Below are 23,247 nucleotides of genomic sequence, written 5' to 3' on the forward strand. Positions count from 1 at the left end.
ATTTGTGCACCTGTACATTAATTTAATAGTAAAGGTGTGCGGGTCCTATTTTTTCTATTTTGTACAACATTTCGGAGATGGCCCCCCTCCAAGATTCAGCACCCTTATCCACCCATCCTTCCCAGACAAGGTTTTAATGTGAGCTATACCTGGTTTCCTTTTCATTCCCCATTCAGAAGAGGCCTGATTTGGCGCATGCAGAGGTAGGACATATAGTGGTTAGGGATCATCCCCATGGAAAGGTCACCTTGACATGGTTAGATGGCTTTCACAAACTTTGATCAGAAAATGCGAATTACCTTACGTTCTTAACATTTACACCAATATTATGGTTGATGCATTTATTAGTCACAATGTGCATGAATATACTCTTTCCAGGGCTGACAAATCTTTTATGTATATACTCTTTACAATGCTGATGACACATCGTCTATGTATATACGATTTCCAAAGTTGACACACTCTATATGTATATACTCTTTCCAATGCTGACACATCATGTATGTACAGTGGGGAAAATAAGTATTTGATACACTGCTGATTTTGCAAGTTTTCACACCTACAAAGAATGGAGAGGTCTGTAATTGTTATAGCTCATACACTTCAACTGTGAGGGACAGGATCTCCCAAAAAAATCTAGAAAATCACATTGTATGATTTTTTACATACCGTATTTTTCGGACTATAAGACGCACCGGACTATAAGGCGCACCCAGGTTTTAGAGGTGGAAAATAGGGAAAAAAATATTTGAAGCAAAAAAAGTGGTAAAATATTTAACATACTATTATATGTGGTGTTATTATATATAATAGTATGTTATTATGTTGGAAGCTGCGGGACCAGTGTGGTGTCTGTGAAGTACTATATGAAGATGCTGGAGGGTGAGTATAAGAGCACAGGGCTTATATTGAAAGCACCACTCCAGCACTGCAAAATAACACTGGAGTGCTGCTTTAAAATCCCATGGGAGAACTATAACTCCCAGCATGTCCTGCAGATCCTATGATATGCTGGGAGTTATAGTTCACTAAAGGAGTGGCAGAGAGATTTATTGTGTTTTGGAAATACTAACCTCTTAATTGTGGCAGCCAGCCTGTGGTGAAGTAAAAGCATCCCATGACTGCACACACAGAGCCCTCCCTCTTGTTGCCTTTCCACAGCACAGCACAGGTTATAAGAGGAAGCCTGCAGATTCTAGTGGGGAGTATGAAGGACCTGTGGTGATGTCAAGAAGAGGGAGGGCTCTGTGCTGCCATGTGATGCTCCAGCCCGCCCACTTCTGACATCATCACAGATCCTCCTTGTGCACACTGCACAGCACTCAGCTCCAGCCCAGGAAGGTATGCAGCGATCTCCTCTCCCCTGGCCCCTGCTGCTGCTGCCTCCTCCTCCCCCGGACACACGGATCTCCCCAGCTGCTGCAGGAATCAGCACTGGGGAAACCATGTTGGTGCTGCTTAAGTGCAGTATTCATTTGCTGCTCCTGACTCACCTGATAGGTGGGCGGGGAGTAGCTAATGAATATTCACTGCACTTAATCATCGGGACCACATGGTTTCCCCAGGGCTGATTCCGGGCAGTGGGGACATTTTTCTGCCTCCTGAAGTGGGATAACAGTGCGATCCCACTCGCTGCTGCCCCCCTCCCCACATGCTACATCCCTACCATAAGACGCACCCACACTTTCCTCCCAAATTTGGAGGAAAAAAAAGTGCGTCTTATGGTCAGAAAAATACGGTAATTAATTTGCATTTTATTGCATAAAATAAGTATTTGAAACAATAGAAAAACAGAACTTAATATTTGGTACAGAAACCTTTGTTTGCAATTATAGAGGTCAGATGTTTCCTGTAGTTCATCACCAAGTTTTTCTCAGAATCATACCTACCCCACAAAACGAGATCCTGCACAGAGCCCCAGACCGAGGAAGATTAATAGTCATCTTGTGTTACTTCCCTTTTCTAACAATGGTGCCAGCAGTTGTTGTCTTCTCACCAGCCTTCTTGCTGGTTTTTAGGTGATCAAATACTTATTTCACGCAATACAATGCAATTTAATTATGTAAAAATTATAAAATGTGATTTTCTGGTTTTTATTCTTAGATTCTGCTCTCACAGTTGAAGTACTTATGATAAAAATTACAAGCTTCTCCATTCTTTGTAGGTGGGAAAGCTTGCAAAATCGGCAGTGTATCAAATAGTTTTTTTCTCCACTGTATATACTCTTTCCAATATCAGCATATATCTATTTTCTACTATTATTATAGAGTGATATGATACATTCAAGTTTTAGCTATTTCACTTACCATATTTTTCAGACTAGAAGACACACTTTTCCCCCCGAAATTGGGAGGAAAATGAGGGGTGCGTCTTATAGTGCGAACTCCGGCTTACTGGGGTTATGCGGCAGAGGTGTGGCAATGCTGCGGCGGTGCAGAGTGCCTTCTCCTGGACACCGACTCCGTACCCGCAGCATCGCACCCTGTGACTGCAGCATTGCCCCACTTCTGCCGCCGCCGGCTTCCTGAGGAAAGAACCCTGTCTTCTGTGACCCCGCTGTACCACCACCGGCCCTCAGGTAAGATACCTTAAACTCGGAGAATAAGATAGACCCCCATCTTATAAAAATCTTTTTTCTGCTATTTTCCACCTCACAATTTGGGGAACGTCTTATGGTCCAGTGCATCTTCTGTTACAAAAAATACAGTAGTCCTGTTGCCATAAGTGTCTAAAATCCAGGGCCGATACCATGCAGATGGCCTTTACGAACATTTGTGAAACAATGGATCATTCTATAGTGCTCATTGATACTAGCATGGTCATAGGCAAGATATAACAAGTCAGTTCATGAGATTTTTTCTCTCCTAACTATTCCATGATCGGTGGTATTATTGCAAACTAGAAGAATTTTGGAACTGTGACTCAGCCAAGAGTTAGAATCCACATAAAGTTACTGAACAGGTTTGATGAGTGCTGAGGAGCAGAAGGCATAAAAGTCACCACCGCTTGCTGACTCCATAACTGCGGCCTCTAACATTTACATCACAACAAAAACTGTTTTGGGGGCTTTATGGCACCAGTTTCCATGGCCAAGCAGCTGCATGTAGGCGTTACATCACCAAGCATTATAACAAGTGTCAGATGGGGTGGTGTAAAGAAGCCACCACTGGACTCTGGAGTGGTGGAAACTTGATCTGTGAGATGGTGACTCACACTACTCTATTTGGCATCTGATGGACGAGGCTGCGTTTTGGAGAATGCCAGGAAAACCTTACCTGCTTGACTAAATTGTGCCAACTGTAAAGTTTGGTGGAGGAGGGATAATGCTGTGGGGTTGTTTTTCATGGGTTGGGCTAGGTCACTAGGATCTAGAGAATACATAAAGATTTAGCGTACAGGACATTTTAGAATATTGTATGTTTCCAACTTTGTGGGAACGATTTGAGAAGTGTCCTTTTCGATTCCAGCATGACTGTGCCGTAGTGTACAACGCAAGGTCCATAAACACATGGTTGGGGGGAATTTGACAGAGCCCTGACCTCAACCCCTTCAAACACTTTTGAGATTAAATAAAACAGAAATTGTGAGTCTAACATCAGAGTCTAACCTAATGGATGAATGGCCAAAATTTTCCACAGACGCAATTTGGCCTCTTGTAGAAGGCCTTCAAGGAGAAATGCAAGTTGCTGTAGTTGTAAAGGGTCATCAGCTATGTGTTAATGTCTATTAATTTAGGATTTTATTTCATAAAAGCTCCTAAAGGTGTAATGTGGAGTAGTCCAATACTTTATGCAGTGGGTATACTGCAGACACAACCTAATTGGGATTGCGATAGCCTGGCTAAGCAGTGCACCATGTATGATGCTTGCACAGCCTTATATGCAATGTATCCTTAAATTCTGCTGCATTGTAAACAGGGAACAATCGTATCGATATATTTATGGTAGACTTCTCCTCAAAACGAGGCATCATCAAATATCTTGCATTTTCTTACCTGTTCATTTTTATGGATCCATAATTCATCTGTTGTGAGAACTGCAAACACTTTTGACTTATAGCCCTTCAGCTCTAGGTGGCCCGCCCTGGAGAAGATGCAGGAGGAGCGAGGACGGTGGTTAAACATTCGCTGTTCCTTAACCCTGTTCTGTATGGTGGAGCACCACTCACTCCTCTGCGCTATGGAGATAATGAATGTACTATGGTTACAAAAAAGCATTATTCCGGGATTGATGAAGTGTTACTAAAATCCAGCTCTGCTCGTATTGATGCAGACCACAAGCAATAAGAGCTAGTGGGTCAAAATTCGTCTCAGAATGGCCTGGACATACAATGTACGGTACCTGTGAGGTCAATTTTAGATCATTTGTTGCAGTATCTTCTGTGACTTACAGAAAAACTCAAAATCATTGACTTAAACACTGTGATTCTCCGAAAATAAGACAGTGTATTATATTATTTTTTGCTCCGAAAGTTGGGTTAGGGCTTATTTTCAGGGGATGTCTTTTTTCATGAACAACAATGCAGATTTATTTTTGACCAAAAAAAACAAAACAACATTCATTCAAATATAAACATGTTATCACATTCTGGAACATCAGCACAACTCTCCAAACCTTTAATTCCATTATAAACGTCTTGAGATCCTATTTCCTTTTTCCACATACAACAATCTACTCTTTATACAGGCTGAAGAAGAACGATGGGGTGAGAACGATCAGTAACAGATCATTCTGTCTCCATACACATCATGTTATCGGCAGCATAACTCCTGCTTATGAAACAATGGCCCTCTTTCATTAAGACTAATGAGCCTTATGCTAGAGCAAGATGCACCTAATTCAATAAAATGGGCAAATCACTAAATAAATTAGGAATCTAACCAAGTGCCATGCACCTTTGGCACAAATGTACATATAGGTGCTTCTCACAAATTTAGAATATCATTAAAAAGTTAATTTATTAACGCTCATCTGCATTGTTGGATCTGGTGTCTCTCATCTTTCTCTTGACAATACCCCATAGATAGTTTGCTGGCCAATCAAGCACAGTGATACTGTTGTTTGCAAACCAGGTATTGGTACTTTTGGCAGTGTGGACAGGTGCCAAGTCCTGCTGGAGAATGAAATTTCCATCGCCAAAAAGCTTGTCAGCAGAGGGAAGCATGAAGTGCTCTAAAATTTCCACGTAGACGGCTGCGCTGACTTTGGTCTTGATAAAACAGAGTGGACCTACACCAGCAGATGACATGGATCCCCCAAACCATCACTGATTGTGCAAACGCCACGCTAGACCTTGGAAATCAAGGTCCCAGAGTCTGGAGGAAGAGTGGAGAGGCCACAATCCAAGCTGCTTGAGGTCTAGTGTGAAGTTTCCACAATCAGTGATGGTTTGGGGAGCCATGTCATCTGCTGGTGTAGGTCCACTCTGTTTTATCAAGACCAAAGTCAGCGCAGCCGTCTACGTGGAAATTTTAGAGCAATTCTTGCTTCCCTCTGCCGACAATCTTTTAGGAGATTGAAAATTAATTCTCCAGAAGGACTTGGCACCTGTCCATACTGACAAAAGTACCAATACCTGGTTTACTAATGTAACACCCCAAGTTCCTGGTTGTTACAGTGGTATTACCATCCTCACGGGGAGGGTGATGCTTTGCTTGGAAGTAAGTAAGGATCTCTTTAACAGGTATCACAAACATGTAACATGTTCTTACTCCAGGCCAGAAGGTGGAGCTCTGATGCAGTTTGTTTGTGGCTCCCCTATATATATTCTGGCTAGAGGGAAAGTAGTCAGTGAGAGGAGTCTGCGAGAGAGAGTGGGGATGTGCAGATGTGTAGATCTGCAGCTCCTGTGAGGAAAGCTGGGGCTGTGCAGACACAAAATTCTGTAACTACTGGAAAGGATAACGAGAGAGACAGAACAGTTTGTAGAAAGCATGAAGGAGGAAAAAGCAAAGGAGAGTGAAGAGTTGGAGAGAAGCTGCGACTGAGCTTCTTCCACGCTGAAGCGCATGAAATCAGTAGCCGGAAGACCGAGGTTGTGGGGGTAACTTTATGCCCCACAGCAGAAACCTGCAGACAATAGATTGCAAGTCTCCTGTCCACCATTAACATCCGAAGGCACAGTAACACATAGAGCCTGGTGTCATTTGAGAGATCCTGTAAAAAGGCTTGAGTTACCTGCCATGCGGGTATTGTCCTACCTAAAGGGAGACAGAGAAAAAGTGAGGACCTTGTGTGAGGCCTAAGGCAGCAAGGGACTACAACACAGCGCAGAGAGGAAGGCTTCCAACCCTACCTGGCTAAGGGGATTCCAGAATCACTTCCAAGCCGGCCGGACCACATCAGCACGTGTGATCCGTACCCTGGACTGTGGCTGCCTTACACCAGTAAAAGGTAAAGAGACTGCAACTCTGTGTCCTCTGATTCTTTCTACGCCATCTACCATCTGTCCCTACCACACCGGGCGCCCTGGGGACCCAGCTTCGCCTGTGGGAAGCCAACCATCCCTGCTGCAGTACGATCACACCAGTGGACCCCTTTAAGCAGCGTCGGTCATCCCTGATCGAATACCACAGGTGGCATCACGAACAAACTTTATTTTTTATTTAACAATCCCTTTAAAGACTTTTCCCTTTTACTTGGATGCCCAGGGCCACGGACCGGGTCACTGCCACCATGACACATCCCTTTAAGAACCGGCCCAGTTCCGAGTACCCTACAGCCCTGACGGGCACTCCACTAACAACAGTATCACTTTGCTTGACTGGCCAGCGAACTCACCTGACCTTAACCCCATAAAGAATCTATGGTGTATTGTCAAGAGGAAGATGAGAGACACCAGACCCCACAATGCAGACAAGCTGAAAGCTGTTATCAAAGCAACCTGGGCTTCCATAACACCTCAGCAGTGTCACAGGCTGATCGTCTCCAGGCCACGCCGCATTGATGCAGTAACTCATGGAAAAGGAGCCCCAACCAAGTATTGAGTGCATTTACTGAACATACATTTCAGTAGCCAACATTTTGGATGTTAAAATCATTTTTTCCAGCTGGTGTTATAAAGTATTCCAATTTGCTTAGATAATGACTTTTGGGTTTTCATTGGCTGAAAGCCATAATCATCAACATTCACAGAAATAAACACTTGAAATAGATCACTCTGTTTGTAATGACTCTATATAACATATGAGTTTCACTTTTGTATTGAAGAACTGAAATAATTAAACTTTTTGATTATATTCTAATTTTGTGAGAAGCACCTGTATATACAATGCACATACACATGTGTGTGTATATATACACATAGCTTGCCAAAACCGGAGCAAAAAATGCACAAAAAAGCGCCATGAAAAAAGAAGGAAAACATGCTTTTTTTCTGCAGCTTCTTTCCTGCCAAGAAATCAGGGTTTGCTGTAGAAAAAATGTTGAAAAAATGAATAGTTTGAACCTGACCCTAAGGGCTCATTTTCACTGGCGAGATTCAAATCGGTCCGTAATCTGGACCGAAAAAAGGGATGTAACATATGCGATTGTCATGCGAGTGCAATGCGATTTTTAATCGCATCATCCGTATGACATCCGTATTACTGTCCGATTTGTACGTACCGGTGTCCTTTGAAAAGCCGACAAATCAGTGCTGTGTACGGTAAAATCACACTGACAGGTTAGAATAGAGTAGATATATACACATAGAATAGGTATATATACATATATATATGTCAGTGAGACACCTATATATGTATATTTATATTTAATGCAGCGCAAGATAGCATTAAAGCCGCTAATTCAATTGCCGGCTTTTCATTTCTCCTTCCCAAACCCGACAGGATATGAGACATGGTTTACATACAGTAAACCATCTCATATCCCCCTTTTTTTTGCATATTCCATACTACTAATGTTAGTAGTGTGTATGTGCAAAATTTCGGCGCTGTAGCTATTAAATTTAAGGGTTAAATTGCGGAAAAAATTGGCGTGGGCTCCCGCGCAATTTTCTCCGCCAGAGTGGTAAAGCCAGTGACTGAGGGCAGATATTAATAGCCAGGAGAGGGTCCATGGTTATTGGCCCCCCCCCTGGCTACAAACATCTGCCCCCAGCCACCCCAGAAAAGGCACATCTGGAAGATGCGCCTATTCTGGCACTTGGCCACTCTCTTCCCACTCCCTGTAGCGGTGGGATATGGGGTAATGAAGGGTTAATGCCACCTTGCTATTGTAAGGTGACATTAAGCCAGATTAATAAAGGAGAGGCGTCAATTATGACACCTATCCATTATTAATCCAATTGTATGAAAGGGATAAAAAACACACACACACATGATTAAAAAGTATTTTAATGAAATAAACACACAGGTTGTTTTAATATTTTATTGCTGAGAAAAAAATCGCAAATGAAAAGACACCTATTGAATAACATTGGTCCGAGTGCAATCCGATTTTTTATCGGATTGCACTCGTCCGTTTTCCCCGCCAGTGGAAATGAGCCCTAAGGATAAGAGTCAGTACCCCTAGTGTGCAGTACATACCCTCCAGGCTACTAGGTAGCACTCATGATTATGGATGCTTATAACATGAAGCTCACATGCCCTCGGCAACCAAAAACATTATTCTGAGCAAAAAAAACACCAACAGAACAAATTGTCCTTGTAATATTACAAAACCTGGCAATAAATAAAAAGGAAAACAATCATGGAAACGCAGCGTCCTGGACGGTCCATTTCCTACTTTGTATTACGTATATCATTAGACAAAGCAAGAATAAGTCCTTGATTAAAGGAACCCCCCAAATAAACAGAGGGCATTTCATGAATAGTGGACAAAATACTGTCACCTGCTGAAATTGAGGGGAAACAGGTTTTTTTTTTTCTATAAAATCCAGACACATCCTGAGACATGGAACAGGAAATCCTATTGAGGAGCTATTAAATATCAGGAAGCAGGAAGTAACTGAAGACAGGAGCCTGCATCCTCCCTCAGGGTTTATAATAATCGGGCTATTCGTATCTTAGTTGTGTAAGATATTTCTCTCATCTTAAAATGCTATAAACCCCTTTAACTTGGGTAAATCTTTTTAAAGAGGACCTTTCACCAAATGATTCATATGGAACTGGACACATGATGCCATAGTGCCTGCAGTGCTGAATATACAGTATATATTTTTTTAATTTTACATCTCTGTTGCTGAGATTTTGGCAATCATAGTATTTGGCATCTACTGGTTTAACTTTTATTCTCACTTCTCCGGATGTATGTGATTTGTTCAAAGGCAGGCAAGGTGCTGATTGGCTGCAGGGATCACGTGACATGACAATGAGAGAGCCAGTCCTGACACTGATGGACCGATTGGGATTTGGTTGTCCGAGTAACAGACAACCCCTTTAAAGCCCATCTCTATGTTATACCAGTATGCAGATTAACAGACAGGAGAGAAGTACCAGAGAGACTAAGACCCGTCCCCACTTCTGTCTCGGCATCTCTTCTGTTAGAGACGGATTACACTTGACAACAGGCAGTGGACACAAAGTGAGAAAGAAGTGCAGATAGGAACTCAAACTGAAAGGCATGTTCACGCGTAGCTTTTTTTTTGTGTATGAAAAATGCTGACTAAGGTTGGAAAATAGCAGTGGAAATTCCATACCATTTTTATGCATTTTTGTGCTTTTGTGAAAAAATTGTTCTTGGTATGTTTTTTTCTGCTGAGCATAAGGCTCCTTTCACACATCAGTTTTTTGCTATCAGTCGCAATCTGTTAAATTTTGAAAAAAGCGAATCCGGTGACTGTTGCTGCCGGATCTGTTTTTTTTCTCATAGACTTGTATTATTGACGGATTGCGACGGATGGCCTCACGTTTCATCTGACGTTCGCCGGATCCGTCGAAAATTGTTTGTTTTGCGGCCGGAGAAAATGGACAAAGTAACTTTTTTGTGTACGTCCGTCGTTTGCTCGAATAAAGCCTATGGGCGCCGGATCCGTTAAATGACGGAATCCGGTGACGGATTCCATTTTTTTTAACTGAGCATGCTCCGATTTATTTAGGATCCAATTAGTCAGATCAGCTAGTCGGATCCAGAGAAAAAATTAGTTTTTCACAATCTGCGACGGATCTGTCGATCTGTCAAGCCAACGGATTGTGACTGACAGCAAAAAACTGATGTGTGAAAGGGGCCTTAATGGGAAAAACTGCAGAAAAAAAACAGGTGAAAAAATTGACATGCTGTGTTTTAACAAAAAAAAAAAAATTAATATATAAAATATAAATATAAAATATAAAAACTTATAAATATATTAAACCTCATTAATTTTGTTGTTATATGGTAAAGTGCTACATTTTTTATGCCCTCCCCCCAAAAAAAGAAAACGCATGAAAAAATCCCTAAAAAATGCTATGTGTGAACAAGCCCTTAAGAGTGAAAGCAGAAAGCACAACCTTATATTTACTAGCTTAAATTCATAATTCAGTATTCTTTGAATAATTCTCGCTATACATGAATTGCTCTATACACACCTTCACTCTCAGCGCGAAACACGAATATCCTGTGCTTTGTGACCACTTCAAACTTGTTCTCCTTGGTTGATCGAGCCATTTCAATGGAGGTCAAGGGGATCACACCTTTAGAATATATGTCCTAAAAAACAGATGGGGTACAATATGTTCATGCTGAATACTGATAGACGTCGGGGGGGGGGAGATTATTGCGCGGCTGTAGATTTGTAACTTTGTGCCATATTTGTCCTCTGTATTTGATAGTGATAGGAAAGGTGAAACAACATCCAGAGACCACAGCGACTTATGTGAATGGAAGTGGGTAGGTGAGACCATCGGGTAAAGCTAAACTTATACAGAATAGTCTAAAACTGGGAACTTTACAGTTACCCAGGATTGCTATCTTCCCCTTTAAAAAGCAGATTGGGGTGTAGCATTTGATTATGAAGAGTTGTTAAAAAGATACTAAAAAAAAAGGAAATGTTGTTAAATTAAAACAACAAACAATGCAAAAAACAACTCTTAAGTTAGAGACACAATACTGTCCGATTAGGCTAATCACACTATGATCAGAGTTTGATCAGAGTTGGATCCGATTTTCTCGTAGATGGAGAGAAAAAAAAATGTTTTTTCACCTTCTCCATTCTGTCAGTCCATGAAAATCGGCTGCACTCAGATGTCATTTAATTGCAGTCCAATTTTTTTCCTGGACACATAGACATGAATGGGCAGGTGCCATTTAATTCTCAGAAGCAAATCGTGCATGCTGCAATTTTTTTTTTCTCTGACCACTTGGTCTGAAGCAAAAATCTGACATGTGCATAGCGCCAAAGAATAACATGGGTACAAGTGCTATTTGTCAAAAGTACAGATGGCACTTGTCCCATATAAAAGGTCGTATCCATAAACCCTTAGGCCAGGTTCACACCATCGTATTTTCCGCCCAAGTGTGATGCGACAAAACATCGGAACGCACTTGGATCAATTTTAATCTATGGAGCCGCGCACACGTCTGATTTTTCTGCTTGGACAGAGCCGGTCTTAAGAAAAAAGTTGCATCATGGCTAAGTTTGATCCGATTATTGGATTGCGCTCAGGAATGCAAGTCTATGAGTGGGTGGAAATCATCCGACTGCACTCAGATGACATCTGAGTTCAGTCTGATTTACGCACACTGAAGAAGATGGAAAAATGTTACTCTCCATCTTCTCTACAGTGTGCTATAATTCTCTCGAGAGAACCGTATCACACTACTGCATGACTCTACAATACAATATTTGCAATTTTTTTCTGCAACATTTGATTATGTTCAAGCAAGTACAACATTCCCTCATAAAGGTCTAAAGTATTTATTAGTGTTATTATGAACATCAATGTAATGAGTGCAGAGCCCGGTGCATGTCCTGCATTTGTCTATTGGTTATGTTTAAAGTGACAGATTTGTTACAGAAATGATTGGGAATGTAAATCTCTTCCATATACTTGAATGGGGAGGTTTCTGGTACATGGATTTTTACATTGTGGCCGGCTGTCAGTCAGGGCCAGGACGCAGTTACAGCCGCCGCTCTATATTCTCAGGCAGTGACTGATCCCGCGCCGGTGCTGCCCCTGTGACTGAAAGCGGGAATAAATTTAATTTTCTCTCCGCAGCGTTCAGGTAAACGCAGGCTCCGGGCAGGTGAGTAATGCTATTAACCTTCAGAATAACCCCATATCTGGCGTTTTTTCTCATGACAGGTTACCTTAAGAGACTAGAGAATGGTGCTGACAGTAAATTGATTAATACCAGTGAGTGACCTGTAAAGATTACCTGAGGTTAGGGCCTCCTCCTTAGGCACGGCAACAGAAGAGAACAGAAAAATTAATGAAAATTGGAAAGAAAGTGATGTTTAAGATAAATGGGTTAGAAAGGCCAATAGCTCTTACCTAGACTGATATAGTACAACAAAAAACAGGTGAGAGGAACAGTAAGAAAGGAGAAGCTGGAAACCATTGTGCATTTCCATTAAAGGGAATATATCAGTAGGAAAAACCCTCCTAAGTCGTCTATATGGGCATGTAGGTTATAGGAAGCTGCATAAAATCATACCTTCATAACGGTGATCCGATGTCAGATCCCAGAGAAATCTACTTTCTTCTAAGGGTATGTTTCCACGGTCAGGAAACGCTGCTTTTTTGACGCTGCGCAGAGCTGCAGCGTCAAAAAAGCAGCGTCCAGATGTTCCAGCATAGTGGAGGGGATTGTATGAAATCCCGTCTCCACTCTGCGTGGAAACCCGCACGCGGCGGCCCTGCGACTCCGGACATGCTGCGCGTCTTTTCAGATCGCAGCATGTCCGTACACCTTGCGGGGACGCAGCGTCCCCGCAAGGCATATCACAGGGCGCTATGGGAGCGAGCGATCATCCCGGATGTGAAGAGTTAACACATCCGGCATGATCGCGTCCCAGGAAGGGGGCGGGGCTAAGCGCCGAGCGGCTTCGCCGCTACCGATACCGCCGCCCCTCCGGACCGTGGAGCCATACCCTTAAAATGGAAATGAGCTGCTAAGATCTATGGGCGGGGCACAGATCTCCCATAGAATCTGCCTCCAGAGCTTATGTTATGTTTGCTGATACCCCATATGTGGGGGTAAACCACTGTTTGAGCGCATGGCAGAGCTCGGAAGGGAAGGAGCGCCGTTTGACTTTCCAATGCAAAATTTGCTGGAATTGAGATTGGACACCATGTCACGTTTGAAGAGCCCCTGATGTGCCTAAACAATGGAAATCCCCCACAAGTGACATCATTTTCGAAAGTAGACCCTCTAAGGAACTTATCCAGATGTGTGGTGAGCACTTTGAACCCCCAAATGTTTCACAGAAGATTATAATGTAGAGCCGTAAAATTAAAAAATCATATTTTTTTCACAACAATGATCTTTTCGCCCCATATTTATTTTCCCAAGGGTAACAGGAGAAATTGGACCCCAAAAGTTGTTGTGCAATTTGTCCTGAGTAAGCTGATACCCCATATGTGGGGGTAAACCACTGTTTGGGTGCATGACAGAGCTCGGAAGGGAAGGAGCACCATTTTACTTTTTCAACGCAGAATTGGCTGGAATTGAGATCAGACGCCATGTCGTGTTTGGAGAGCCCCTGATGTGCCTAAACAGTAGAAACCCCCCACAAGTGACCCCATTTTGGAAACTAGACCACCCAAGGAACTTATCTAGATGTGCGGTGAGCACTTTGAACCCCCAATTGTTTCACTAAAGTTTATAATGTAGAGCCGTGAAAATTAAAAAATAGTTTTTTTCCACAAAAATGATCTTTTAGCCCGCAATTTTTTATTTTGCCAAGGGTATTCAGAGAAATTGGACCACAAACGTTGTTGTGCAATTTGTCCTGAGTACGCTGATACCCCACATGTGGGGAGGAACCCCCGTTTGGGCACATGGCAGAGCTCAGAAGGGAAGGAGCCCCATTTTACTTTTTCAACGCAAAATTGGCTGGAATTGAGATCAGATGCCATGTCACGTTCGGAGAGCCGCTGATGTGCCTAAACAGTGGAAACCCCCCAATTCTAACTCCAACCCTAACCCCAACACACCCCTAACCCTAATCCCAACCCTAACCATATCCCTAACCACACCTCTAACCCGAACACACCCCTAACCCTAATCCCGACCCTAACCACACCCCTATCCCCAACACACCCCTAACCCCAACACACTCCAACCCCAACACACCCCTAATTCCAATCCCAACCCTAACCCCAACCTTAAACGTAATCCAAACCCTAACCCCAACTCTAGCCCCAACCCTAATCCTAACTTTAGCCCCAACTGTAACTGAAAATGGAAATAAATACATTTTTTTATTTTATTATTTTTCCCTAACTAAGGGATGATAAAGGGGGCGGGGTTGATTTACTATTTATAGCGGGTTTTTATAGCGGATTTTTATGATTGGCTGCTGTTACACACTAAAAGACACTTTTTATTGTAAAAAATAGTTTTTGCATCATCACATTTTGAGACCTATAATTTATCCATATTTTGGCCCACAGAGTCATGTGAGGTCTTGTTTTTTGCGGGACGAGTTGACGTTTTTATTGGCACCATTTTTGGGCACATGACTTTTTTGCTTTGCTTTTTTCGCTTTTTATTCCGATTTTTGTGGGGAGGAATGAACAAAAACCAGCAATTCCTGCATTTCTTTTTTTTTTTTTTGGGGGGGGGGGTTTATACCGTTCTGCGTGTGGTAAAAGTGATAAGGCAGTTTTATTCTTTGGGTTAGTACGATTACAGCAATATCTCATTTATTTCATTTTTTTATGTTTTTGCGCTTTTACACAATAAAAACTATTTTATATAAAAAATAATTGTTTTTGATCACTTTATTCCGAGAGCTATAACTTTTTTTATTTTTCTGCTGATGGAGCTGTATGGCAGCTTGTTTTTTTGCGGGACAAGATGACGTTTTCAGTGGTATTATTTTTATTTATATCTGGTATGATGACAAAGCATTGTTTTTTGCCACTTTTTTTTTTTTACGGTGTTCCCTGAAGGGGTTAACTAGTGGAATAGTTTTATAGAGCGGGGGATACCAAATATGTTTATTGTGGTTGTTTTTTTTTAATTACATAAATATATGTATTTATTGGAAAAATATATATATTTTTTCTTCATTTGGGGATTTTTTTTTTTTTTTTTTAGGCAATACACCAAAAAGACAACTGCTTAAAAGGTAATGTCATACACCAAAGTCAACTGCTTAACAGGCAATGCAATATACCAAAGACAACTGCTTTAAAGGCAATGGATACTTAAAATCCTGCAATGCCTGCATATGAGGAGAGAGACATAGCAAATAAAAAATCAACTGCATTTCAAATTGGAGGTATTTGCTAACATTATTATTATTACACCTACTACATATTGGGATATGATCTTGGAGATGGGAATACCTCTTTAACAATGAAGGTGTCATGGAACTCATGAGAATGACTACCTTTCAAACAATGATGGCCTATCTTAAGGGCCACTTTCGATTTAGTACAAAAGTAAAAAATGATTGCGCTAAGATGAAACGTAGTATTAATTATTTACATACCTTGTCATTGCTGAAATACATTAGATTCTTGCCATCAAATTTTACAAATCGTTTTTGAAAGACGTAGTTCCTGCAAAAAAACAGCAGTATCAGTATGAATGAGGTTATAGATATGTATATATACCATAAGTACATTTTTTTATTAAACATATGGTCTAACTATGGCTCGGTCTCCAAGCCTTGTAAACTTTACCTGCCTATGATGTTCGGCAGCCATGCGCAAACCTAACTATTTAGTAAAGAGCAATAGAAAAATGAGCCTTTTTGTGCAGTAGATTCGTAAAAGAAGGGTTTTCTGGGATATAGAACTCCAAAGTGAATCTGTCACCAGGTTTTCCCAATATAAAGTACGGCCACCATCTTTAAGGCTTCGTTTACAGCATGCTAGTTAGCTGTATGTAAGTCCCCAATCGCCTCTGCATAGCACAAAAAAGGCCCTTTAATATACCCACATACGGTGCGGTGCGGTCCAATGTGCATCTCTGTTCTTGATCCGGCAACTTCTCTCTTCTTAAGATTGCCGTCCACCTTTCCTACGTTGACCATGGCGCTCCTGCACAGGCGCACTACTCTCTGCCCTGTTGAGTAGAGAACTTAAGGTACTGTAGTGCGCATGCGCCGACTTTACTTCTGGGCCATTGGTGCTCTTTGGGTTTTCCTGGCGCATGCAGACTACAGTATTTTGCTCTGTCCTCAGCAGGGTAGATGTACATCCATGCAGGAGTACAGTGGAGGACACTGTATGGATGAATAAGGATGCATCATCCACATCAAGCAGGGAAGGAGGACCGCGATCATAAGAAGAGAGGAGGCTCCGAATCAAGACCAGAGATGCCCATCGGACCAGACCGCGCCGTCTGTGAGTATAATAAAAGGAATTTTTTGTGTGATGCATAGGGGATTGGGGACATACATACAGCATACCAGAATGCTGTAAAAGAGGCCTTAAAAGCGGTGGCCGTACTTTATATGGGGAAAACCACCTGGTGAATGTCAGCTAAAAGAAACTGGCTAATCAACTAATGTGTATGATGGTGTCACAACTCTTCCAATTGGCAGGTGTTGGGAGAAAATATTTCAATATGCCCACACATAAATTCACATAAAATTCTTAATTCATGAGTAAAATCTGTAATCAGTGAATATAGATTGTAGATTGTGAGCCTTCGCGGGCAGGATCCTCTCTCCTCCTGTACCAGTTATGACTTGTATTGTTTAAGATTATTGTACCAGTTTTTATTATGTATACCCGTCCTCACATGTAAAGCACCATGGAATAAATGGCGCTATAACAATAAATAATAATAATAATAATAATAATATAGACGTTTCCATTACTGAGATAGAATCAGCAGCAACCATCATCTATTACATAGAAGGAAGGAGGAGGAGGGACAGGGAGATGCTCGGCCTCTAGCTCCTCCCTCCTCCCATCTCCATAGAACTTTATAGGAACCAATTGTCATCTCCTATCTCAGTAGAGGGAAAGTTTGTATTCAATGAAGACAGATTGTACTCGGGATTTGAGCATAAAGGATAAGTCCAGGTGGAGGAAGAAGCACATTTCTTTGATAAGATATACTACAAAGTTTCTTATATTCATGTGTATTGATATATGAAATAAAAATCAAGATGCAAAAAGTAGATTTAGGGGTGTGTGCTAATATTGCATCTTACGTACACAGTAAGGCCGGTTTCACACGTCAGTGGCTCCGGTACGTGAGGTGACAGTTTCCTCCCGTACCGGAGACACTGACACACGTAGACCCATAAAAATCAATGCATCTGTTCAGATGTCATTGATTTTGTGCGGACCGTGTGCGGACCGTGTCTCCGTGTGCCAAACACGGAGACATGTCAGTGTTCGTGGGAGCGCACGGATTACACGGACCCAATAGAGTCAATGGGTCCGTGTAAAACACGGACCTCACACGGACATTCTCCGTCTGGGGTCCGTGTGGCGTGCCGGAGACAGCGCTACAGTAAGCGCTGTCCCCCCCCACATGGTGCTGAAGCCGCCATTCATATGTTCCCTGTAGCAGCGTTTGCTACAGAGAAAATATGAATGATAGTGTTTAAAATAAAGATCCATGTGTCCGCCGCCCCCTGACCCCCTGTGCGCCCCCCCCGCTGGTCAGAAAATACTCACCCGGATCCCCCGTCGGCAGTCGCTCCTTCCTGGTCTGGCCGCGGCTTCTCTACTGTATGCGGCCGATTACACTCATGAATATGTGGCTCCACCTCCAATAGGGGCGGAGCCGCCTATTCATGAGTGTAAATGAGCGGCCCCACGTGACCGCATACAGTAAGCCGCGGCCAGACCAGGAAGGAGCGACTGCCGACGGGGGATCCGGGTGAGTATTTTCTGACCAGCGGGGGGGGCGCACAGGGGGTGGGGGGGCGGCGGACACATAGATCTTTATTTTAAACACTATTCTTCATATTTTCCCTGCAGCAAACGTTGCTGCAGGGATGATATGAATCGCAGCTTCAGCACCATGCAGAGTGGGTACCACACGCTCCGTGTGGTACCCACTCGCCATACGGGCGGCACACGTGTGCCGCACGTATGGCCTCCGTGAGTTCCCAGGCACACGGACACGGATAACTCCGGTACCGATTTATTCCGGTACCGGAATTATCTGGACGTGTGGGTCAGCCCTAAGGCCGGTTTCACACGTCAGTGGCTCCGGTACGTGAGGTGACAGTTTCCTCACGTACCGGAGACACTGACACACGTAGACCCATAAAAATCAATGCATCTGTTCAGATGTCATTGATTTTTTGCGGACCGTGTGCGGACCGTGTCTCCGTGTGCCAAACACGGAGACATGTCAGTGTTCGTGGGAGCGCACGTTTTACACGGAGCCAATAGAGTCAATGGGTCCGCGTAAAACACGGACCTCACACGGACATTCTCCGTCTGGGGTCCGTGTGCGTGCCGGAGACAGCGCTACAGTAAGCGCTGTCCCCCCCACATGGTGCTGAAGCCGGTATTCATATCTTCCCTGTAGCAGCGTTTGCTATAGAGAAAATATGAAGAATAGTGTTAAAAATAAAGATTTAGGTGTCCGCCGCCCCCCCACCCCCTGTGCGCCCCCCCGCTGGTCAGAAAATACTTATCCGGGTCCCCCGTCGGCTGTCGCTCCTTCCTGGTCTGGCCGCGCCTCCTACTGTATGCGGTCACGTGGGGCCGATCAATTACAATCATGAATAGTCGGCTCCGCCCCTATGGAGGTGGAGCCACATATTCATGACTGTAAATGATCGGGCCCACGTGACCGCATGCAGGAGAAGCCGCGGCAAGACCAAGAAGGAGCGACAGCCGACGGGGGGACCCGGGTAAGTATTTTCTGACCAGCGGGGGGGCGCACAGGGGGTGGGGGGGCGCACAGGGGGTGGGGGGGCGGCGGACACCTAAATCTTTATTTTTAACACTATTCTTCATATTTTCTCTGCAGCAAACGTTACTGCAGAGAGGATATGAATCGCAGCTTCAGCACCATGCAGAGTGGGTACCACACGCTCCGTGTGGTACCCACTCGCCATACGGGCGGCACACGTGTGCCGCAGGTATGGCCTCCGTGAGTTCCCAGGCACACGGACACGGATAACTCCGGTACCGATTTATTCCGGTACCGGAATTATCTGGACGTGTGGGACAGCCCTAAGACGGAAGCTACCGGATGGTGACATCATACTGGGTCCATGACACATCATATATCCCCATTGCAGCAAGATGCAAAGCGTCATTACAAGGACCAAAACTGGCATCCAACTCACCCTTGAGGAGAGAGCTTATCTAACCACCCACTGAGCACTGGCCGTGACTTGTCCTGGATGGATGTGAAGCTAGCGTATGGCGATATGGTCAAGTCATCAAGTATTTCATCTTTGTACAAGTCGGAAGGAAGACTAAACCTCTTGTTGTCTGCAGGAGAGTCCACAGTGGAGTAACCCTCCTGCTCATTGTGAATAATTTGTGTGATTCGCTGAGTTTTTCCCTCTTCGTCATCACTCTTCCTCTCCTTAGTCGCTTCACTGATACTCCTGTAAGAAATCAATATAATACAGTGTTTTCTATTTCAACTTGCTGAAATTGTTAAAATTCCTTAGACTTTCTTTCTTCTCACATCAGATGGGAGTCTGGGACACTTTCATTTTCGCATTTGTCATCTTTTAAGTCCCTAAACATTTTAGATTAAAATCGGTTGAACCCCCAGATATTAGTGTGATCAGTCGAAAATGAATGTTTGACCAGTTGTTTGACATTCGACCCTCCTGTTTGGGAGATAAGTCAATGCCAAAGCTTTCTGGCAGCAGCTTTTTCTGCTTTTGGCTCATTGCACGTTCATGTGTATTGCGGAAACAAGAGAAACTGCCATCAAATGTGTAGAGAGATTTAGAGCTGAACTTTGTTCTTTAGATCTTTATCACTGTATTTTTCTTATTTCTCATAATTTAATAACCACAGACATGAAAGAGAATGTCCACTACCTGGATAACCACTTTTTTAAATAAAGTAACCCCCATTCTAAAATATAAATAACATATTCTCAGCTCTTGCACTGATGCCGTCCCAGCAAAGTTTGCATCTTGTCTCCTGTGATATAATTATTAATATATTTCATGTAAGACCTGCAGAGAATCATGGCAATGTCAACCGAGCACCAAGATAACCGGCGCAGACAATACTAAAAGGGCAAAGGTGCAGATGGTGCGTTTATGTTAATCAAGGCCTCACACACCTTCATTGGGAGAAAAATTAAAAAAGGATAACTACTAAAAAGGTGACTGTATCACCAAGCTATCAAGTTACTTTTCAGCTAAGCTGTTCTGTGTGTGTACATGAGTATTAACACTACATCTTGCCATTGTATGATTTCTTTGCTGCACTTTCACCAGTTTTCGCCTCCGTAAACTCTGCGTAATTCACAATTAATATATTGCTCTTTATAGTTATTAATCTGCCAGTCAGAGTTGGGGAGAGGAGACTATCTGCTGTGAACTCTCCCATACACAGCACAGCACGCAGAGAGGGATTCCTGCTCTAATTTATTGCTTTTTTGCACACAAAGACAAGCTCAGCAGCAACATTGGGGATATAATATAGCGGTGCTGAACTGTTTGGATATGAATGAGTTCAGGAATGAGGTAAAAGACTTGTTAGAAAGTTCACCATGATATTTCTCTTTCTCCCTCTGCCTGTTTCCTCTCCCTGGATTTAACTCCTCCTTCCACCTCACCTCTACATAGATTATTACCTGAGATACATAGAGTTGAGCTGTTTTTCATAGTGAATGACAAGTTTAGGAGGCAGGGTGGGGAAGAAGAAGATACAGCTAAGTGGGGAAGTAAGCTGATGTCTTGATTTCTCTGATAAGACATTTTATAGAGTTACTTATACTCCCTTGTACTATTTATTTATGCAAAGTTTTTGAAAGTACAGTTCCATTTAAAAAGAAAAAAATAATAAAACCTCTACATGTTGGGTATCACAGTATTCATACTGACCTGAAGAATCATGTGGCCTGGCTATTTTTTACCATTCATTGAATGCCATCATGACAAGACAAAAACAATAGCAGAATTGCCCTATTTTCAACATGTCTCGTCACTTGATATTTTTGTATGGAAGAATGAATGGTGTCATTTAAAACTGCAACTCATCCTGCAAAAAAAATCAAGCCATCCGATGGAGAATTAAAAAAAACAAAAAACTAGCCATTGGAAGAAGGGGAGTAAAAAAAGAACGTGCAAAAATTAAAATTGCCACATGCCCAAATACATGAGTTTGTTACCCTGCTAAAATCCCTGTAACCCTCTCAAAGGACAAATTCATTTTTTTGGACACATGACATTTTCCTCTTTAAGGCGCAGTCAGACGGCTGTATAACATGGACAACGATCACATCGCAATGCGACTTCCCTGGCCTGAGCCTGACAGCTGCATAGAATACATACTGTCCGGGTCAGGCCAGGATAGCCGCCGGCCAGTCCGAGCACTGCAACGCAATTACCGTCCATGTTATACGGCCGTCATTAAAGATGCTATTCTTATTTATTCCCATTGATGATCTAATTTTTCTTATAAAATTCCCTTGTCATTAGATTTCCATCCCTTATATCAATATTATTAGTATCAGGAACATATGGCCCCTCCAAACCTTGGAGAAGTACTAGTCATATATAGAAAGTCTGATACTGAGTGCACAAGTAGTAATCACTGTCAAGTGGAAGTAGAACGTTCTTTTGACCCAATGTCCTAAAGTTATACTGAGTGTAAAAAAGTAATAATTTCCTTAAAGAGGTTGTCCCAAAAACAACATATAGACTGTAGGCCCCCAAAGGTGCATCATTGGGGTTCTCAGCAGACAAACATCCATCAAACTTTTTTTCTTCTATCCTCTGTGTTAGTGAAAAAAAAACCCATTGTTTATAGGACAACATTTTTCTCATATTCATATGTGGGCATCTGGTGACAGCAGTTTGAGACCCTTTAAGACATAAACATTTCTGGAACTAAAATTGTCTTTTGTATCGTTCTTGTAGGAAGCTTGCATAGTTAGTTGATCTGTAATCTTCTGCGATCAAGATCTGCATACTTCCTAATTTATCTGCTTCGCTTGCTTTTGTAGGAGTATGTGGGGGTGATGTTGCAGAGCTGTCTTGTTCCTTCTTTCATATCACATGCTGTCTAATAAGATATTTTGCTTATGACTGGTTGAGGGTTTAAAATACATCAGCAAATCTAAAATAACTCGGCCTATTTTACGCCCTTAATGTTGACTCTGGACCAATACAGTATATGCAGTCAGACTTACCTGGCATAACTTCTATCCTCTCCTGGAGTAAACATGGGCATGGTAGAACACGTCCGGATTTTGCCATTTTTGGTATCCTGTATTAATAAAATAATGATAAAAATGTAAAAAAAAAAAAAAAAAAAAAAAAAAGTAATGTTTACATTCTAGATAATAAGTCTGCTGGTTAACACAATAATGTTCTATTGAAGGTGGATCTTTTCCTACCATTGTGAGGTGCTACAAAAAAAAACACATTAATTTCAAGAAATTATACTCCGGTTGTCTATAAGATGCCTGGCTGAAATCGACCACGTGCAGTATATTTCTAAAGTGACTACAAACCAATTTTGTACCATTGATTCCAGTGGTAAAACACCACCTGTGATGGACATATGCTATAAGTTAGCAATATGTCAGAATCATATCATATTTTCAGGATACAGTTTAAAGGGAATCTGTCATTAGGATAAACCCTCCTCATAATCCAGCTATATTGGGCATGCAGGTTATATAAACTTGAAGAAAATGCTATATTGATATCTGCAATCCGATGTCTTATTCCAGAGATTTTTGTTTAAATGTAAATGAGCTGTTAAGATCTATGGGCAGGACATAGATCTCAAAGAGAATCTACTTCCAGAGTTCATCTTCAATTAAAGGAGTGTTACCAGTGTGAGACATGTAATGACTGAGAGTCTGCTCTCCTGATCTACATGTCTCACACTGGTAACTCCTTCTTTCATTTAAAATGTGCTCTGGAGGCAGATTTTCATAGAGATCTTTGTTCCACCCATAGATCCTAACAGCTCATTTACATAATGTATTAAGAAAAATGAGAATTTCTCTGGAATAAGACATGAGA

General features: G+C 42.3%; 1 protein-coding gene across 3 annotated transcripts in view; it reads right to left on the reverse strand.

Annotated features, from left to right (window-relative positions):
* The window catches only part of ARAP3 (ArfGAP with RhoGAP domain, ankyrin repeat and PH domain 3), a 239,241-nt gene that overhangs the window by 125,110 nt on the left and 90,884 nt on the right, over positions 1-23,247 (reverse strand). For all 3 annotated transcript variants that reach the window (XM_077266276.1, XM_077266274.1, XM_077266275.1), the window contains exons 5-9: positions 22,404-22,480; positions 19,363-19,629; positions 15,580-15,649; positions 10,505-10,625; positions 3,995-4,176 (exon numbers count right to left, since the gene is read on the reverse strand). In XM_077266276.1, coding sequence (XP_077122391.1) covers positions 3,995-4,176; positions 10,505-10,625; positions 15,580-15,649; positions 19,363-19,629; positions 22,404-22,480 — 717 coding nt within the window. The remainder of the gene's footprint in view (positions 1-3,994; positions 4,177-10,504; positions 10,626-15,579; positions 15,650-19,362; positions 19,630-22,403; positions 22,481-23,247) is intronic.

The sequence above is a fragment of the Ranitomeya variabilis genome, chromosome 5 (genome assembly GCF_051348905.1).
Source record: "Ranitomeya variabilis isolate aRanVar5 chromosome 5, aRanVar5.hap1, whole genome shotgun sequence".
Taxonomy (NCBI): Eukaryota; Metazoa; Chordata; class Amphibia; order Anura; family Dendrobatidae; genus Ranitomeya; species Ranitomeya variabilis.